At 39.7% G+C, this 16,136-nt stretch overlaps 1 protein-coding gene across 1 annotated transcript in view; it reads left to right on the top strand.

Annotated features, from left to right (window-relative positions):
• EIF3A (eukaryotic translation initiation factor 3 subunit A) overlaps positions 1 to 16,136 on the top strand; it is a 33,007-nt gene that overhangs the window by 13,103 nt on the left and 3,768 nt on the right. Inside the window, exons 9-19 of the mRNA XM_083843467.1 lie at positions 781 to 879; positions 1,451 to 1,567; positions 1,888 to 2,073; positions 4,744 to 5,091; positions 5,621 to 5,725; positions 6,586 to 6,699; positions 6,973 to 7,095; positions 8,012 to 8,165; positions 9,165 to 9,349; positions 10,942 to 11,033; positions 14,352 to 15,148. Coding sequence (XP_083699593.1) covers positions 781 to 879; positions 1,451 to 1,567; positions 1,888 to 2,073; positions 4,744 to 5,091; positions 5,621 to 5,725; positions 6,586 to 6,699; positions 6,973 to 7,095; positions 8,012 to 8,165; positions 9,165 to 9,349; positions 10,942 to 11,033; positions 14,352 to 15,148 — 2,320 coding nt within the window. The remainder of the gene's footprint in view (positions 1 to 780; positions 880 to 1,450; positions 1,568 to 1,887; positions 2,074 to 4,743; positions 5,092 to 5,620; positions 5,726 to 6,585; positions 6,700 to 6,972; positions 7,096 to 8,011; positions 8,166 to 9,164; positions 9,350 to 10,941; positions 11,034 to 14,351; positions 15,149 to 16,136) is intronic.

Here is a 16,136-nt window from a genome sequence, read left to right as displayed (position 1 = left end):
TAGTAATTGGTCTTGGCTAACAGTCTGTTACTTAAATATAATTTATGGTAAGTATCAGATAGCCTTTTCTGTTGCCAGAATTTTCAGTAGGAGGCTTTGTTTGGTCAAATTCCATTAAAACTGTACGTGTATAGTAGCTGATATGTAGCACACTAGCTTATTGAAGCAGCATAAAAGTTCATTCAGACCTCTAGGGTGCTCTGTAAGGGCACTGAATTTTGGGAATATATCGGAAGGTCTTGAGAGTGGAAATGCTACTGAGTTAAATTTGACTTAAATATGAAGGAATGAGAAAACTGCGTGTGTGAAGATGAAGGTGTGCGTGCAAGTGGATTGTGTAGGAGGTGAAAAAATATACCATAGACTTACTATCTGAACTATAAAAACTATACCGTAGTTTTTACTACCTCAACGTAGTGTATTGGGAATTATGTGAGATCTTGTAGACTGTGTTGATGTAAGTTCTGCAATTAATGAAGCACATCACATTCTTTTTCTTTGATAGTGGGAACAAAGATATTTGAAGTGCTAAAAAGAACTTGAAGGTAAATTAGCAGTGTGGTTGATGTTGCCAGTACTGTCAGTCACCTTCATACAAAAAGTGTTAGCTATCATAAAAAGATTCTGATAAAAAGATTGACTTTGGTAAAACAACCTAGTATCTGGACATAAATGCTGTTGTTTCATGAGCTGTAAAATGGGAGTATTTAAGGCTTAGTATTTTGATGCTGAAGTTTTAAGTGTTGGTGCAGATTAAGTAACTTTTTAGAATTTTGATAGGTTCTGAACTGGGTGAAAGACCAAGCTGAAAAGGAACCTGAACTGCAGCTGTATGTTCCTCACCTGCAGAACAATACCATTCTTCGCCTTCTGCAACAGGTATGAATCAGGAAAATGTACGTTCCTAAGTGTGCGCGAGTTAGAAAACGCTTTGGAAGAACACTGAACTGGAAACTTCCATGCTGAACTAAATTGCTTCTGTCAACTAGAAGACCATTAATATTTCTAAATACCTTTTCCAGTATATAACCCATATCTTCAGGTTTGTACTTCATTTAGGTACAGCCAAAGTAACTGTACGTAATAGTGGTTGAATACAGTGACGCAGTCTTTTGCCTAGATTTTCTTCGTGACAGATCTATGAAGTTTTATTTAAGGTAATTTGTTGTGTCTTAAAGCTTTTTGGAATAAGGTTTGGGTGCGTTTCTTTTTTTGTCTAGGTGTTCTCTGAAATGCACATTTCATTGACCTGCTTTCCTTATAAGTGATGAGCAGTGTTATTTCTGGTGTGCTAAAGAAATCCGTAAAGGCTAATTAGCAGCATAGCTGTGTGTAGCTACTGCTGCCAGTCTCCTTTATACAAAGAAGCCATGCGGGAATGGCTTTTAATCTTAGGTTACATTTGAATACAGTACTGAAAGAAAATCCTAATGTTTCTTTTCATATATAGGTGGCCCAGATTTATCAAAGCATTGAATTTTCTCGTCTGGCTACCCTGGTTCCTTTTGTTGATGCTTTCCAGCTGGAACGTAGTATTGTCGATGCAGCCAGACATTGTGACTTGCAGGTAAGCGCTGTCAGAGTACTTCTGTGAAGTGGTGTGTGGATTCATGGGTATTATGTTGGATGAAAACTAGCTGGTAGACATTGAACACAAGGAAGATAGTGATTTTTAAAAAACAAAACATGGAAATTAAGCAAAATTTTATTCAGTGCTATTTTTCTTCTACTAATTTGGCATTTCCCTTAGTTTGAGAAATGTTTTTTAAATTAATTTCTGCTTTGTTGACCTCCATTGGTCATAGGCAGAGCAAGAGAGAATGCATTTAAAAGCAATAAATAATAGTCCTATTTTATTTTTCACGCTTTTTTTTTTTTTTTGCAAAGGTTCGCCTCGACCATACTACCCGGACATTGAGTTTTGGCTCGGATTTGAATTACTGTACTAGAGAAGATGCTCCACTGGGCCCTCAGCTACAAAGCATGCCTTCTGAGCAAATTAGAAATCAATTGACTGCGATGTCCTCAGCTCTGGCTAAGGCTCTTGCAGTCATTAAGCCTCCTCACTTGCTGGTGAGTAATCCTAAATCTTCTGAAAACATTGACGAATCCTGACATTCCCCCAAGTGTGTTGTGTGATGTGTGCCAGTTGCCCTTACGCAGCCTTTTATTAGTTTTGGCTTGTGTGATCTGCTGCTAATTCCAGTAATCTGCTTTCTGTGCAGTGGTAATGATATTGTTACTGGTGTCCCCTCTCTTCAGAACAAATACTTTCTCCTTGAGGTGTTAATATATACAAATGCAGCGTAGCATTAATTCATTTTTGTTAATGACCAGATATCCTTCTGCATCTGTTGCATGACTGTTCTAATAAGCTTTCTGCTGTAGCAAGATATATTTGTTTTGAAGTTGTGAGATCATACTTGAATATTACACCAAGGAGTTGCTTGGTTTGCCTTTCCTTGACATAGGAAAGGCACTGAGCTATCTAATGATTAATTTAATGGGACGCTGCAAGGATCTGAGTAGACAGGTTGGTGCTTCGGTATGTTTTGCTTATTTTCAGAAGTGTGCTGCTCCCCTTTCAGAGCATTGTGATAATGATCTCTGACGCAGTTTGTCAATAATGAGCTCCATTTAATACATTGTGCATTAGGTAGAAATGTAAGCTAAGAACTTGACACTTTTTAATAACTTATTTTCATGAATGTGCTCTCTCATGTTAGATGTCTCTTCATTTTTATCGACTTTTTTTATTCTATAAGTGTTTTTATGCTTCTGAAGAGCAAAGAATGATTCCTAAATGCACCCAGCTAGTTAGTATTTGGTCATAACTAAAATAATGTCAAAAAGTACACAAGAGGCATGAATTTAAATTGCTGTTTTTTGCATATCAAGTTTAGAATATACCATGTAATAACTTAGCCATAGCTGGGTCTGCAGAGCTAAGGCTTGTTTAAAATTTTGCATGCGTTTTTTGAAAATCTAGAGCCTGCTGCTCTGCTGCCTTTTTTTCTTTCTGGAGAAATTGATGTTTTAAGAAACCTGTAATGTGATTTCATAGTGGAATCTAAAAACACGAACCAAAGATCCCACAACTGAAGAACTGTCTTGTCTTTCCCTCTCACTGGGGCTGTTGGACTCAAGGTCGGACTCACTGATGAGCTCAGCTCACATTTCAGGTTCTACAGAGCCCTGTAGGAGCGAGGTCTGAGTCACGCTGGGATTGCCAGCGTGCTTGGGTTGTGGCAAGTTTAAACCTTCACTTCTCTTAAAAGAGCAGGGGTAATTTCTTTCCTTTGCTACATGCTTATGAACGAAAGATTGTTTAGCAAATACAGAAAACAATTTTTCCTTATCAGAAAAAAGGCTGACAGCAAGATGTCCATATTGGATGCTCTGTCCAAGTTGGAAATAGTAAGTTATATTCCTAAAATACCAGCACACAAAGTAGGACTGTATCAAGACACCAAATACTAGCTTGCTTGCGTTAGCTTGAACGTTTGGTAGTTGTTTTGTAGTGTTTAAGATCAGAATATTTCATGTAGGTTTTCCCCTAAAAAGAGTTTTATTCATACGAATTGTAGGCTTAAATAAAATACAAATAAAGCATATTTTATCTTTAATAGATAGAAATGACAGGTGGTCTTCTACCTGACATGTCAGTATGATTAGTCGAATAAGACAAACTTGATAATGTGCTTGATAGCGCTAGCATAATTACTAATATTTAATATTGATCTATGGGATTGGAGAAGTTTTAGAACAAATGGATATCTATTCTCCACTATTCAGATAAAAACGTGACTCTTCAAGTGGATAAAAACTCCTAATTTTCTGTCAAATTTATCACAATTTACGAAGTCATTAATTTCATCTGAAGCTTTTTATTTTCATGTTTCTGGCACCCTCATTTGTCTTTAAGTGCTTGTAGATCTGCAACAAAGTGGGGATGTTCCAGCGTTATTGTTTCATGCCCTGGAAGGGGCAGACTACTAAAAATACCTCTGAGCTAACTCACATTTCACGAACAGCAGGACTGAGTGCTTGCTGTGAGCTGATTAGGCTGCAGTGTTTGGTGCTTGCTGGTGTGGTTAAAATGGGCAGCACCCTCAGCCAGCGCAGTTAGAGCTCGTCACGTGCAGGGCGTGAATCTCTACAAAGAGCGAGTAGACAGCTTTGGAGCAGAATTGTGGGGTGGGCAGAAGGAAGCTTAAAGAATGGTCTATATGCAATCAAGTGCTTTTCATAACTTAATTAAAATGGCTCTAAAACAAAACCTAAGCACATTAACAACACAGGAGTTTGTGGTGGTTGATGATGTGAAGGGTCTCTTCCACAGATTCTATGAAATACGCTACATGTAGTGCTCTGTGTAGAGAGAAACCAGATGGGTTCCCCCCATCTCTTTCAGGTAGTGAGTCTTACCTATCACTAGCATGTATATGTGCAGTATTTCTGAACAAAGTGTGAAAATAACACACCTAAAATAGGTACTGCAGGACACTGTCTGATACAGACAGCTTTTGACTCCATTTGCACGTGGGTCTGTTGAGTTGACGCTACCTTGTATGCCATGTGGAGGAGTGAGTAGATTTGCCATTACAGTTGCATTTCCATGCAGTTGGCAAGTTTGGGGAATAAAATAAATTTTGAGATTTCTTTGAGAAGCATTTGCTATGCTTTCTGCCTTTTTAAAGAGATGCTACATTCATCACTGTCTTATTCATAATTTAAATTCAGCAAGAGAAGGAAGAACAGCATCAGCTGGCAGTCACTGCCTTCTTAAAGAATTCGAGGAAGGAGCATCAGCGCATTCTTGCACGTCGTCAAACTATAGAGGAAAGAAAAGAGCGTCTTGAAAGTTTAAACATTCAGCGCGAAAAAGAAGAACTGGAACAGCGTGAAGCAGAATTACAAAAAGTCCGGAAAGCTGAGGAAGAGAGACTGCGCCAGGAGGCAAAGGAGAGAGAAAAGGAACGTATCCTGCAAGAACATGAACAAATCAAAAAGAAGACTGTTCGGGAGCGCTTGGAGCAGATTAAGAAGACTGAACTGGGAGCCAAAGCATTTAAAGATATTGATATTGAGGTAGGCAACTTATTATTGAAGTATTGAGTAATTTTTGTCTTTTTTTTCCTAGGCTGATTGAATTTCATGGTTTTTAGTAGTTTAATACTGTAATTGGTCTTACAGTCACCTAGAATTCAGAATGCCAGTTTGGCACTTAAATGTTTAAGTTGCTCAGTAATGTAAGTTGAGCCTTAATACTGAATTTGGATGGAATTTATTTTACCTGGAGGAATGAAATCCAGCTGTTTTTTATTCCTCCTTCCCTCTCCCCCTCCTTGTTGGTGAAACAATATCTGATATATGAAAGAGACCTTCAGGTCCTATTTTGTTGTATCTGGACCGTGTCTCAATTAAAAATCAGGATACAAATGCTTTACAGAGCTTTAAAAATGAAATAAAAGTTACCCAGAAGAGAGGAAAAGAGACTGAGAATGCTTCTGATGCATTTTTTTTAAAGTTACGGGGAAATCTGCAGAAGCTTAAGTAAATAACTAAAACTGCATTTGTGACAAAAAATGTTTATTTTGTATTGATAACTTGGCTGTAGGATCTTGAAGAATTGGATCCTGACTTCATTATGGCTAAACAAGTTGAACAGCTGGAGAAAGAAAAGAAGGAACTCCAGGAACGTCTGAAGAATCAGGAGAAAAAGGTATAAACTACTAAGGGTACAAAGCTGTGTATGCAACATTTTAGTGAGTGGTTGCGAACTCGTGTGTGTATGTATTAACATTTTGAATACCATTTTTTAAATGTACAAAGCTAAAAAGTAAGCGCGTTACAAACCAACCAAGTTTTTAGGATTGATGCACAAATTTGTTATATTTATTGGAGTTGATTTGAAACTGGGCCCTTAAGTCGTGTGTGAACTGGGTCGTATTTGGGAGAACTTGTAATTGGAAAGTCTTCAGAGAAGATGAAATGCCAGGAGAAGGTGAGGCCACTACAGGAGCTAAATTAATTAATTGTATTATTCCTTACTGAAGCAGAGGAAAATCCCTTGATAGAGTCCTAGCTTGCAGAAGAGGATCTGCCTGTAACTTGTGTAATTGTAAGTGTGAGGAATGTCCTGCCAGAGTAAATGAAAAACATACAGCCTGTGCGAGGTGAAACTAACCCAGGGCTTCCACATCTTTTCAAGAAAGAACCAGAGGTTATGCCACACTGTTGGTAATTCAGTTCACGGGAAACTGACTTGATGCTAGAAAGTCGTGAATGTGATGCTAGTTAATTTGTTGTGAGGGGGAGCTGAAAATTGGTGATGCTGAGACTAGACTAGGAGGAGTATGGTACATATGCCTGCGTCTACTACATCCTTTCCTAGGAATGTGCGTAATTGCCAGTGCTCAAGCCAGGTGTTTAGTTAGATGCGGCTTTGAGCTGGTCCAGTGTGGTTACGTAACAAAGATATATTGGAGAACTTTCCAGATACTGTTTTTTAGGAGATGTTGACGATTGTGTTCCACGTTTCTTTGCATTATGACATTCTAAAGGTATGCTATCTTTATTTAGATCGACTATTTTGAACGGGCAAAGCGCTTAGAAGAAATTCCTTTAATAAAGACTGCCTATGAGGAACAGAGAGTACGTGATATGGAGCTGTGGGAGCAACAGGAAGAGGAAAGGGTAAGAATTCTTATTCAGGTGATAAAATCTGTTAGCTGTGAATAAAAAATGGCAGTTTGGCGCTGTCTTTTTCCTGGCTCAACCCAAGACAAGAAGGGAAAAAGTTGGTATGAAAAATTCTTAGTTTTCCAATTGTATTGTGCCAGTGGGCAGCAGCCTCTTTTGGCTTGGGTCTAAAAGAGGAAAAGATAATTTGAGAAGTGACTGAGGTAGACTGAATGCAAATATCTGAAGTAAAATCTTACTATATAACTTTTTCTTATCTATTTTTAGATCACCACTTTGCAGTTGGAGCGTGAGAAAGCCCTTGAGCATAAGAACAGACTCTCAAGGATGTTGGAGGATAGAGATTTATTTGAAGCCAGGCTCAAAGCCTCGCGACGAACAGTTTATGAGGTATGTGGTAAATGGTATTGTAATCAAATGTTCCTCCAAATTTAGGAACTCAACTTGTGACCCAGTGATTCTTCATGAAAATTACAAACAAATTAGAATCTACAATGGCTCAGAATTATAAAATAACTTACTGCTTTGACTAAAATATCTATATTCTTGCACCCATTCCGAGGTATTACTACTTACAATTTATGGCAACTTCTGAAACAGCTTATGTGGAAAATGAATACCTAAAAGCATTTTTTTTAAAATGCAATTAGTAAGAGATTATCGGGTACCGTATGAGCAGCCAGCTGTATCTCTAGAAGTACTTGGACTTACTGTGGTTATGGCATACTTAAAATAATATAGAAGCTGAGAAATACATAGAAATACTTGCCTCATTTTTACCTTTTTCTTTGAATTTGAAAGTTTTTTTGATAGTCCAAGTATTTGGTACTTCAAATTACATTTTATGTTTGCTAAATTTAATAAATTAGACCAAGAGGGTAGGGAAAGAACAAGGCCTTTGTTTCTTGCTCTGCTTTTTGAAAAGTCTGTTTTCTGAGACCGGTAGCTTTGATTATTTGGCTATGTTGCAGTCAAAACTGGTTGGGGAAAAAAAAAATCTGTGTATAAGTAACTGTATATGGTTCTCTGCTATAGGTATAGGTAACTTATTGAGGTCAGTAACCAGGTAATGTATTTACTTTCCTTAAAAATGCAAACACAGGACTGAAGTTGTACGTGCTCTGTCTTATAAGTAGGAGTATATTCCCTTATACCAAATTTGCTGCAGAAGAAGCTTAAAATGGTAAACAGAAATACATTGCGGTTAGTTTATTTTTCTCTACAACTTTATTTAACAATCTGTATAATTGTCCACCTCTTAAACATTACAGTTCTGGTGGTTTCAAGTGTGTTTTCTGTATTTCAGGATAAACTCAAACAGTTCCAGGAAAGGCTAGCAGAAGAGAGGCGTAATCGTTTGGAGGAACGCAAGAAACAACGTAAAGAAGAAAGACGCATCACTTATTACAGAGAAAAGGAGGAAGAAGAGCAAAGGTTACGAGAAGAACAACTGCTTAAAGGTATGATTTGAGGATATTATTTTCCTTTCTGATTTCCCTGTTTCCACAGTATTGGAGGAAGTCTTCTAATCTTCAGTCAGTGGTAAAGGCTCCGTTAGTTGCTGTTAGTTATTTTACCTTTGCATTTTACCCAGTACACCTTCTGAATGCACGCTTGTACAGCATAGAGATGAAGGCAGAGCATTACAGGGGAAAGGAAAAACGAAAGCAAATGAGTGCTTCCTGCCCTCACGTTCCCTCAGACATGAATAAAGGAGGAGATAAAGTAAAAGGGAGGCTAATGAAAAATTGAATCTTTGATTTTACTCATTTAACTTGTGTTCTGACCCCTTCTTTGTCTACATCTGAAAGATTAGAAGGGGAATATTGGCGGCAGATCAAGAACCCAAGACTTGCAAACAACTCATGCAAATTGTTTTGTGAACAGTGTTCTCTGGTAGCCAATTTCAAAGCTTTCAGAAGAGGTGATAAGTAACCTGAAGTAAATTTCTGTCCTACTTGTAACTTGGATTGCAATTACGATTTTTTTCAGTGTGTGTTTGAGTTCATGATCACACAATATTTTAAAATGAATAAAAAAATCCAGAGGTCCTGGATATCAATCTTATGATCATACTAGCTGACTTTTTGTTTGCCCTCTTCTAAGAAAGAGATCCCCTACCATACTTGATGTAGTTACTGATACTTTAGGTGGCATTTTTGTGGTCTGTTTGTGTAAGTAAGTAACACGTGGGTATTGGAATGTTTTTCTTACTGTCCTAGCTAGCAGCTATTGTTCAAGGTGTCAGGGTCATGAATATATCAAGGGTTCTTTTCCTATTGCCTTGGAGTTAGGATACTTCCAGAAAATAGATTGTGGTTAAACATGTCTTGTGTAATGCTTACTTGGATTTTTATTTTTAAAAGGAAATGGAAGGGATTGTATTTTGTAACCTTTCTTTGGATATAGCAAAGTAATGTAATTCCTAATACATTCTTCTTATTCTTCCAACTCTGCAGAGCGTGAGGAGAAGGAACGCATAGAGCGGGAGAAACGTGAGCAGGAACAGCGTGAATACCAAGAACGTGTCAAAAAACTGGAAGAACTAGAAAAGAAGAAACGTCAAAGAGAAATGGAGATAGAAGAAAGAGAGCGTCGTCGAGAAGAAGAACGAAGAGGTCTGGATGACCCATTTTCAAGAAAGGTAGGTAAATACATGCAAGTGTGTTTTCTTGACTGCTCTTTTTTCTGTAGATTATTTGGAAAAAATTGGCAACACAAAAATAAGAGGTTAAAAAAAAGTTGTGGCACAAGTGACTAATATTTAAATTATTAGTGTCCCTTTCAGCTCCTTATTGGTATCTGTAATCTGTAATAAAGTAAAGCAAAGATACTACCAAATCACCAGGTTGTTCAAAAACTAAAGAATAAAGACCTGATGAATGAATAAAGAATTATGCAATAAAATTAAAAAAAAAAAAAAGGTGTGACTTCCCTTTTACAAGTATAAGTATTTGGGAATGTCATTATCCCAGTCCAATGGGAGACAAAGAGAAAGTTATTTTGCAGATCATCTTTAATGATTTTAGAAATGGAACTGAGTACTGCAAGCCTTCTAAACTCCCGCTTTTTTGATCGTTATCAATAAGAGAGCTAGTTTTAAATTTCACCCACCATAGCCATTGTCCTTGTTCAATGAATGCCTCATTGGATAGCACTGTGAAAACAAGCAATCAGAGCTTGTAGAAATTGTTTTGGTGATTGTTTATCTGATAGACTGTATTATCACTGGTATTTTTCCACAGAAGAGGTATTCTTAGCCATGGGCACTTGACTATATGGAAAAGCTGACTTAAGTTCTGAGAGAGATCTCTGTACCACTTGAAAAATGCCACTTGCAGTTCTGGAATTCTTTGGTTGCCCGTGTTTGTTGGGATCATTTACAGAAGAAGATTATCAAAAACATTTAGATATACACAAAGAGTAGTGAATGCGAGATCTTGCCCTACTTGTGTATCTCCCCATATTGAACCATAAACTTTGTCAAATTAAAACATTTTTCAAAGAGCAGTAGCAAACTGGACTACCCCATTTTAAATGTGTGATTATTTGAAATGTTAGTTTGTGTGGTTTACCTGATTTGCTGCTTAGGGTGGAATTTAGGAATAAATATCTCCGTAAGAAATAATTTAAATTGATTCTCTTTGTCCAGCAATGGGCAGAGGTGCTCTACCTTTATTTAAAAAATAAATAAAATTATTGCTCTGCCTTGTATCTAAGCATTTGTGTGAATGCCTTGAGGTCCCATGTTCAGTGCTATATAAATCCAGAATAAAATGGTCTCTGCTGCATAGAGCTTACAGTTTATTCAGTCACATTTTCTGATGTGATTAGAAAGCACAAAACAAGGATTTTTTTAAAAATAATTTCTACTGCTGTTACCCAGCAGGAAAGTGAAACTGTTACGTCTTTGTGTCATCAGCTGGTAGCTATGGCTCACTGAAGCTGTCATTCATAAGCTTGTTCATAAACATTTGAGTGTATTAACTTCACGTGCATCCTACTGTTAGTAAAATGTGTGGCACAAAGGGATCATGTTTTAAAACAGCCATAAACAACATAGTTGGTTAAGACCATACTTCAGTTACTCAACCTCCTGGTACTTCAGTATTCTCTACAGTGTAACAACTGAGTTTTTAATGGCACAGCTTGCTCTGAACAGTGTAACTTACATGCTGAAAATCTTTATTCTAACATATACTAAAGGATGTTCCTAATTTTCTCTGATATATACAGGAATCTCGTTGGGGTGATAGAGGGGAGTCTGAAAGCTCCTGGAGAAGAGGTGGTGAGACAGAATCCGAATGGCGACGAGCTCCAGTGGAAAGGTAATTACTGGGCTCAGTATGTTGGGGGCTCCCTTTGGTTTACTAATGCTGCACTAACTGAATGCCTTTACATTTCTGCAAGTTACCCTCTGATTGCTTTATTAGAATCTCAAAATGGGAGATTCTATCTTGGAACTGATTCAGATAACGTTGCTCTTTTACTTAGGTTAGATACAAGGAGGCTGGCTGAAGGCCGCCTGCATCTGATAAACTTGCTTACTTGGTTTCTTTTTTAATTTAAAAGGTTGCGTCCCACTCAGACATTGGTGTCAGTTGTATAAGTGCAGATCTAGGAAAGATAACAAACAGAGTTCCTGGATGATGGAACTGTTTGAGATTTTCCATTTAGAAAGCTGAGAATAATATTTAAGAAAGGTAAAAGTCAAAATTCAGTGTCTTGAAAGCCATTCAAGTCCCAGAATGGCTCACAGAGCAAAAAATGTGGGCCATAAACTGAAACTAAGTTCTGAAAGACTGTTGAACAGAGAAGGTTTTCTGAAGAAAGAATATTTTGGAAGTACTTTGCACCTTTTTTTAGGTGCTTGTTCACATCTATGCTTTTTAGGTGTTTTGGATATATTCAGTGATAACAAAGACTGTTTATATGGTTTTAGTAGAAAAGGTCTTTAAAATTTGTTCATCCTTCTGCTCCACAACAGGGTGAATTGTGCATAAACTATTTCTGATGATGCACATACAACTGTTTTTAAAAGCCTGTGCTGATGAAAATACCACTGCTTGCTCTGATTGGCAGTATGTTTTATTGCTTAATTAGCCTTACAGATTAGATATTTATAAGTGTCTAACCTTAATTTCCAGTGCAGCAGTTTCAATCCTTACAGCTTACTCTGACTGCAGTGGAAGGAAACCAATTTACTGTATCCCTCTCTAGTAATTTATTTTAACGTATTGGAAAAGTATGATCTTTTGATAAACAAAATAGTGTTTCGTTCTTTCTTTAAAAGCTGTGCTGCCCTTCTTGGTAGCAGTTCCCTTTTTCTCCAATCACAGAATCAAAAATGGGATGAAACTCCCAGGTGAAGCGTTTAACTACTTGTAATGCATCTGTTTATATGCTTCAGTGTGATACGTTTTTTTCACAACAGAACGATGCTGGTGACGCATTCACTTTACAATCATATATTCAAGTTTTTCTGAAGAAGTGTTATCTTTGTTATTACTCAGCTTCCGCCCAAATTGAGCTGAGTGGCTGCTGAGGAGGAAAAATTAGGCATACTATGGATTTCCTTTTGCCTTTCACTAAAATACTGAAAAGAATTTAAATCATCTCTATGGAATTTTAAGTAAAATGGAACCTTTCTCAGTTATTTCCTTTTTCCCAGCTTAGAAAGCTAACAAAAATAAATGACGATGCTCAGGCACAACTGCAGAAGGGTGTAATTCTGCATTCTTTAGAAGCCCCTCATAGAACTTCAGTTGGAGTTTAGCCCTAAAAGGAAAAAAGGCAGAGGCATAGAGGACAGGGAATGAGATTTAATTTGCAGCTAAAAGTTGTCTGCAAAACTAGCACGCAGGTCCTGGCAGTCGTGGAGCAGCCAGCTGTCCTGTGCAGCCATCCCCAGAGCACCGCATTCCAGGTGATCGGCACGTTTCAGTGCTCTCAGTCTTTTCCAAACCATGACTCCAGTTACAAGCAAAACCAAATGACAGAAACACAGAAGAGGTCAGCAAGGACGGGCTGTCTCAGACAGCTGGCGGCTTTGTTGTGATATATAATGCTGTCTGTCTCTTGGACAGCACTGGCTTTTTCACAACTGGACTGGAAGTAGTGACTTGGATCCTTCAGTGTGCAAGAACGGTAGTTAGCTGTAAGAAGCAAGAGAGGGAAATAAAGCTATTGATCTTGCTGTGGTAGATACGAAGTTTTGTAAGGGAGAGAAGGAAGTCATTGCCAATATAAAAATATTACTAATATTGCAGTCGGGAAAGATGATGTTAACGCTTCCTATGTAGGAGTTAAAGTACTATGTAGGAGTTAACTAAAATCTGGTTGTTTTAGCAGAAAAAGTCATGTTATGGTGGTACCTCTTGTTTTCTCTCTAGATCACAGAAAATCCTTGCAGTGCTCTGAGGAACTGGGCATTTGTTGGAACAGTGAACTGGCAGCTAACGTAGATCTAGCATAGCTAGAACTAACGAAGTCACTGAGAGGGGCAGGGCAGTGCTGCGGGCTGCCAGACCTCAGCACAGCTCATTAGAGTTACTTCTCGTCTAGAAGCACGTAAGCATTTGCTGATAGCAGTATTAAGCCAAAGAAAATAGAAAAGGAGAGTTGACCTCATGCCTCTGCTATTTGTGGCTGAGTTAAGAGAAGCAACAAAAAAAAGTTAGAAACCTGTAACAGCGGTAGACACCCTGGTGTGAATGTTCCCAGTATGTTTCTGTCCAATTTGGAAAAGCCGTCAGCATGCCCCCAGCTCTGGAAGATCTCTGCATATTGCACTTCTAGAGGCTGCTGAAACACGGGTTATATGGTAGGAACTAGATGGCGTTGCTACCAGTACCGTTCCGTTATGTTCTTTATATTAAAGCACCCCTGGGTGGTTGTTTCTCTGAGATGTCTCCTACGGAGTATCGTGCAGGCAGGTTTCACACGTTCTGTATTTTGCTTATCCGATGCTGTTTGGCTCGGTTTCAGTAAACTTTTCAAGTGGGAGTTGTGAAAGTTCCAAGCAGGAAAGGATAGAATCTGATATATGAACTCCAAAACTGTCATGAGGGGAAAAATCTAAAAACAGAGGAGTCATTCCATCTGCAAATAATAGTTTAAAAATGAGATTATCAGAGAAATATAGAATGGTTTGGGTTGACGGGGACCTTAAAGCCCACCCAGTTCCAACCCCCTGTCATGGCAGGGACACCTCCCACAGCCCAGGTTGCCCAAAGCCCCATCCAGCCTGGCCTTGAGCACTTCCAGGGATGGGGCATCCACAGCTTCTCTGGGCAGCCTGGGCCTGGGCCTCACGAGCCTCTGAGTGAAAATTAGTAATAGTTAAAAGTCATAGGATTTTAAAATCGTTTTTTCTTGTAAATTAAGACCCTGAAACAGAACCTAGGTATGAATGAATTAAATATTTGTTCATATGAACTTTATAAACATTTCTCTACATATCTGTTACTTCAAAATAATCTGCAGATTTTTTAGAGGAGAAAATTAACCAATTTGAGTCTAAATGGAAATTAATACTGTCTTGTTTTTATCTCACAGCAGTAGTTGTATCCTCCCTTACTCTTCCAAAACTTAAAAACATCTTCTAGATGTCACTTTCTACTTGCTTATTCCTTGTGGTTTTGTAGAGATTGGCGTCGAGGAGAAGCAAGAGATGATGACAGACCTTTCCGGCGGGGGGATGACCTGCCCCGACGAGGGGACGATCTGCCCCGGCGAGGCGCTGCAGAAGACAAGGACCGTCCTTCGGTGGAACCGAGCGAGGACAGGCCACCGCGGCGTGAAGGGGATGAAGAGAGGCCACCTCGGCGCGAGGGGGATGAGGACAGGCCGCCCAGGCGTGCTCTGGATGAGGACAGGCCGCCCAGGCGTGCTCTGGATGAGGACAGGCCGCCCAGGCGTGCTCTGGATGATGACAGGCCGCCCAGACGTGCTTTGGATGATGACAGAGGGAGCTGGCGGGCTGCAGATGACGACAGGGGTCCCAGGCGCGGAATGGACGACGACAGGCCTCCCCGGCGTGCTCTGGACGACGACAGGCCGCCGCGACGCGCTCTGGATGATGACAGGCCGCCCCGGCGTGGCCTGGATGACGACAGGGGCAGCTGGCGTGCCACAGACGACGACAGAGGACCCAGGCGCGGGCTGGACGACGACAGGCCGCCCAGGAGGGTGCTGGATGACGACAGGCCGCCCAGGCGTGGGCTGGACGACGACAGGGGCAGCTGGCGGGCTGCGGACGACGACCGGGGTCCCAGGCGCGGGCTGGATGATGACAGAGGTCCCAGGCGCGGGCTGGATGATGACAGGGGGCCGTGGCGCAGCGCAGACGACGACAGGCTCTCCAGGAGAGATGATGACCGGGGGCCGTGGCGCAGCAGTGAAGATTCCAGGCCGGGTCCCTGGAGGCCATTTGGGAAACCAGGTAAAATAGCCTAATCGATCATCTTTCCTCCAAAGCACGCGTTAACCCAGCCGATAACGGGGGTGTCAGAGGAGAACCATCTCTGAGAATGTCTTCAGTAATTGCACTAACATGAACGCTCTGTTACTTGGTGTAATTAATCCTTTTCGTTTGGCTGAATTAAGCAAACAAACAAAGCACACACAGCAAAATGCAGCAGCGTTTATTGCTCGCCTTGAAGATATCTTAAGGTCACATAGTAATGCTGGTATTTGCCGTATGCAAAAACAAAATACACAAGTTTAATGCTTTGGGAGAGAAACGTTATCACTAGGTGAGCACACCTTCGTCTCTTTCCCTACCCTGGCTGAAAGTAACCTGCTAGGAAGGGTTTTGATGCATCATTCAGGTGGGTCTGGTTTTGATAAGGTTGTTATTTTTTAGTGTACAAAACTATTCCTGTTCCTACCATTCCTTTTTTTTTTCTTTTTTGAAAATCCCTTTTTTTTCCCTTTTTGAAAATCCCGCTCTGAGTAGCAGTTCAGACTAGCTGACCTTCTGAGGCCCCTTCTGACCTGCATTACCCTACTGCCCTCCTCTTGGATCATTTATTTCTAGTCCGAAGTCTTGCGGGTGGTGACTGCTACACCTCCTTCCTGATTCTGTTCAAAGCTGTTGATGATAGCTGAATGTGATTGTGATTGATTTTCTGGTTCTTTTTATTCAGACTTAAATATTTACAGCTGCCACATCAACTCTCTATGGCAGGCATTAATTCTGTAATTCAAGCTAGTAGCAAAATTAGCGTAAGTCATGATATTTGCACTCCAATAGCTTTCTCCTTCTTCCCATTTTTTAAAAGAAGGCTGTGTAATAAAGAACTCTCATTCATGAATAACTGAACGATATTTCAGGGTGCACTGTGTAGGTTCGTAGTGAATGACAGTCCTTTTAAAGGAGCGCTTTAAAAAGCAGTAAGTTCTTACAGATTTGTTTGCCTAAGATCATC

The sequence above is a fragment of the Anser anser genome, assembly GCF_964211835.1.
Source record: "Anser anser genome assembly, chromosome: 7".
In the NCBI taxonomy this organism is placed as follows: Eukaryota; Metazoa; Chordata; class Aves; order Anseriformes; family Anatidae; genus Anser; species Anser anser.
The sequence above is the reverse complement of the archived record's forward strand: the minus strand, read 5'-3'. Positions and strand labels throughout refer to the sequence as shown.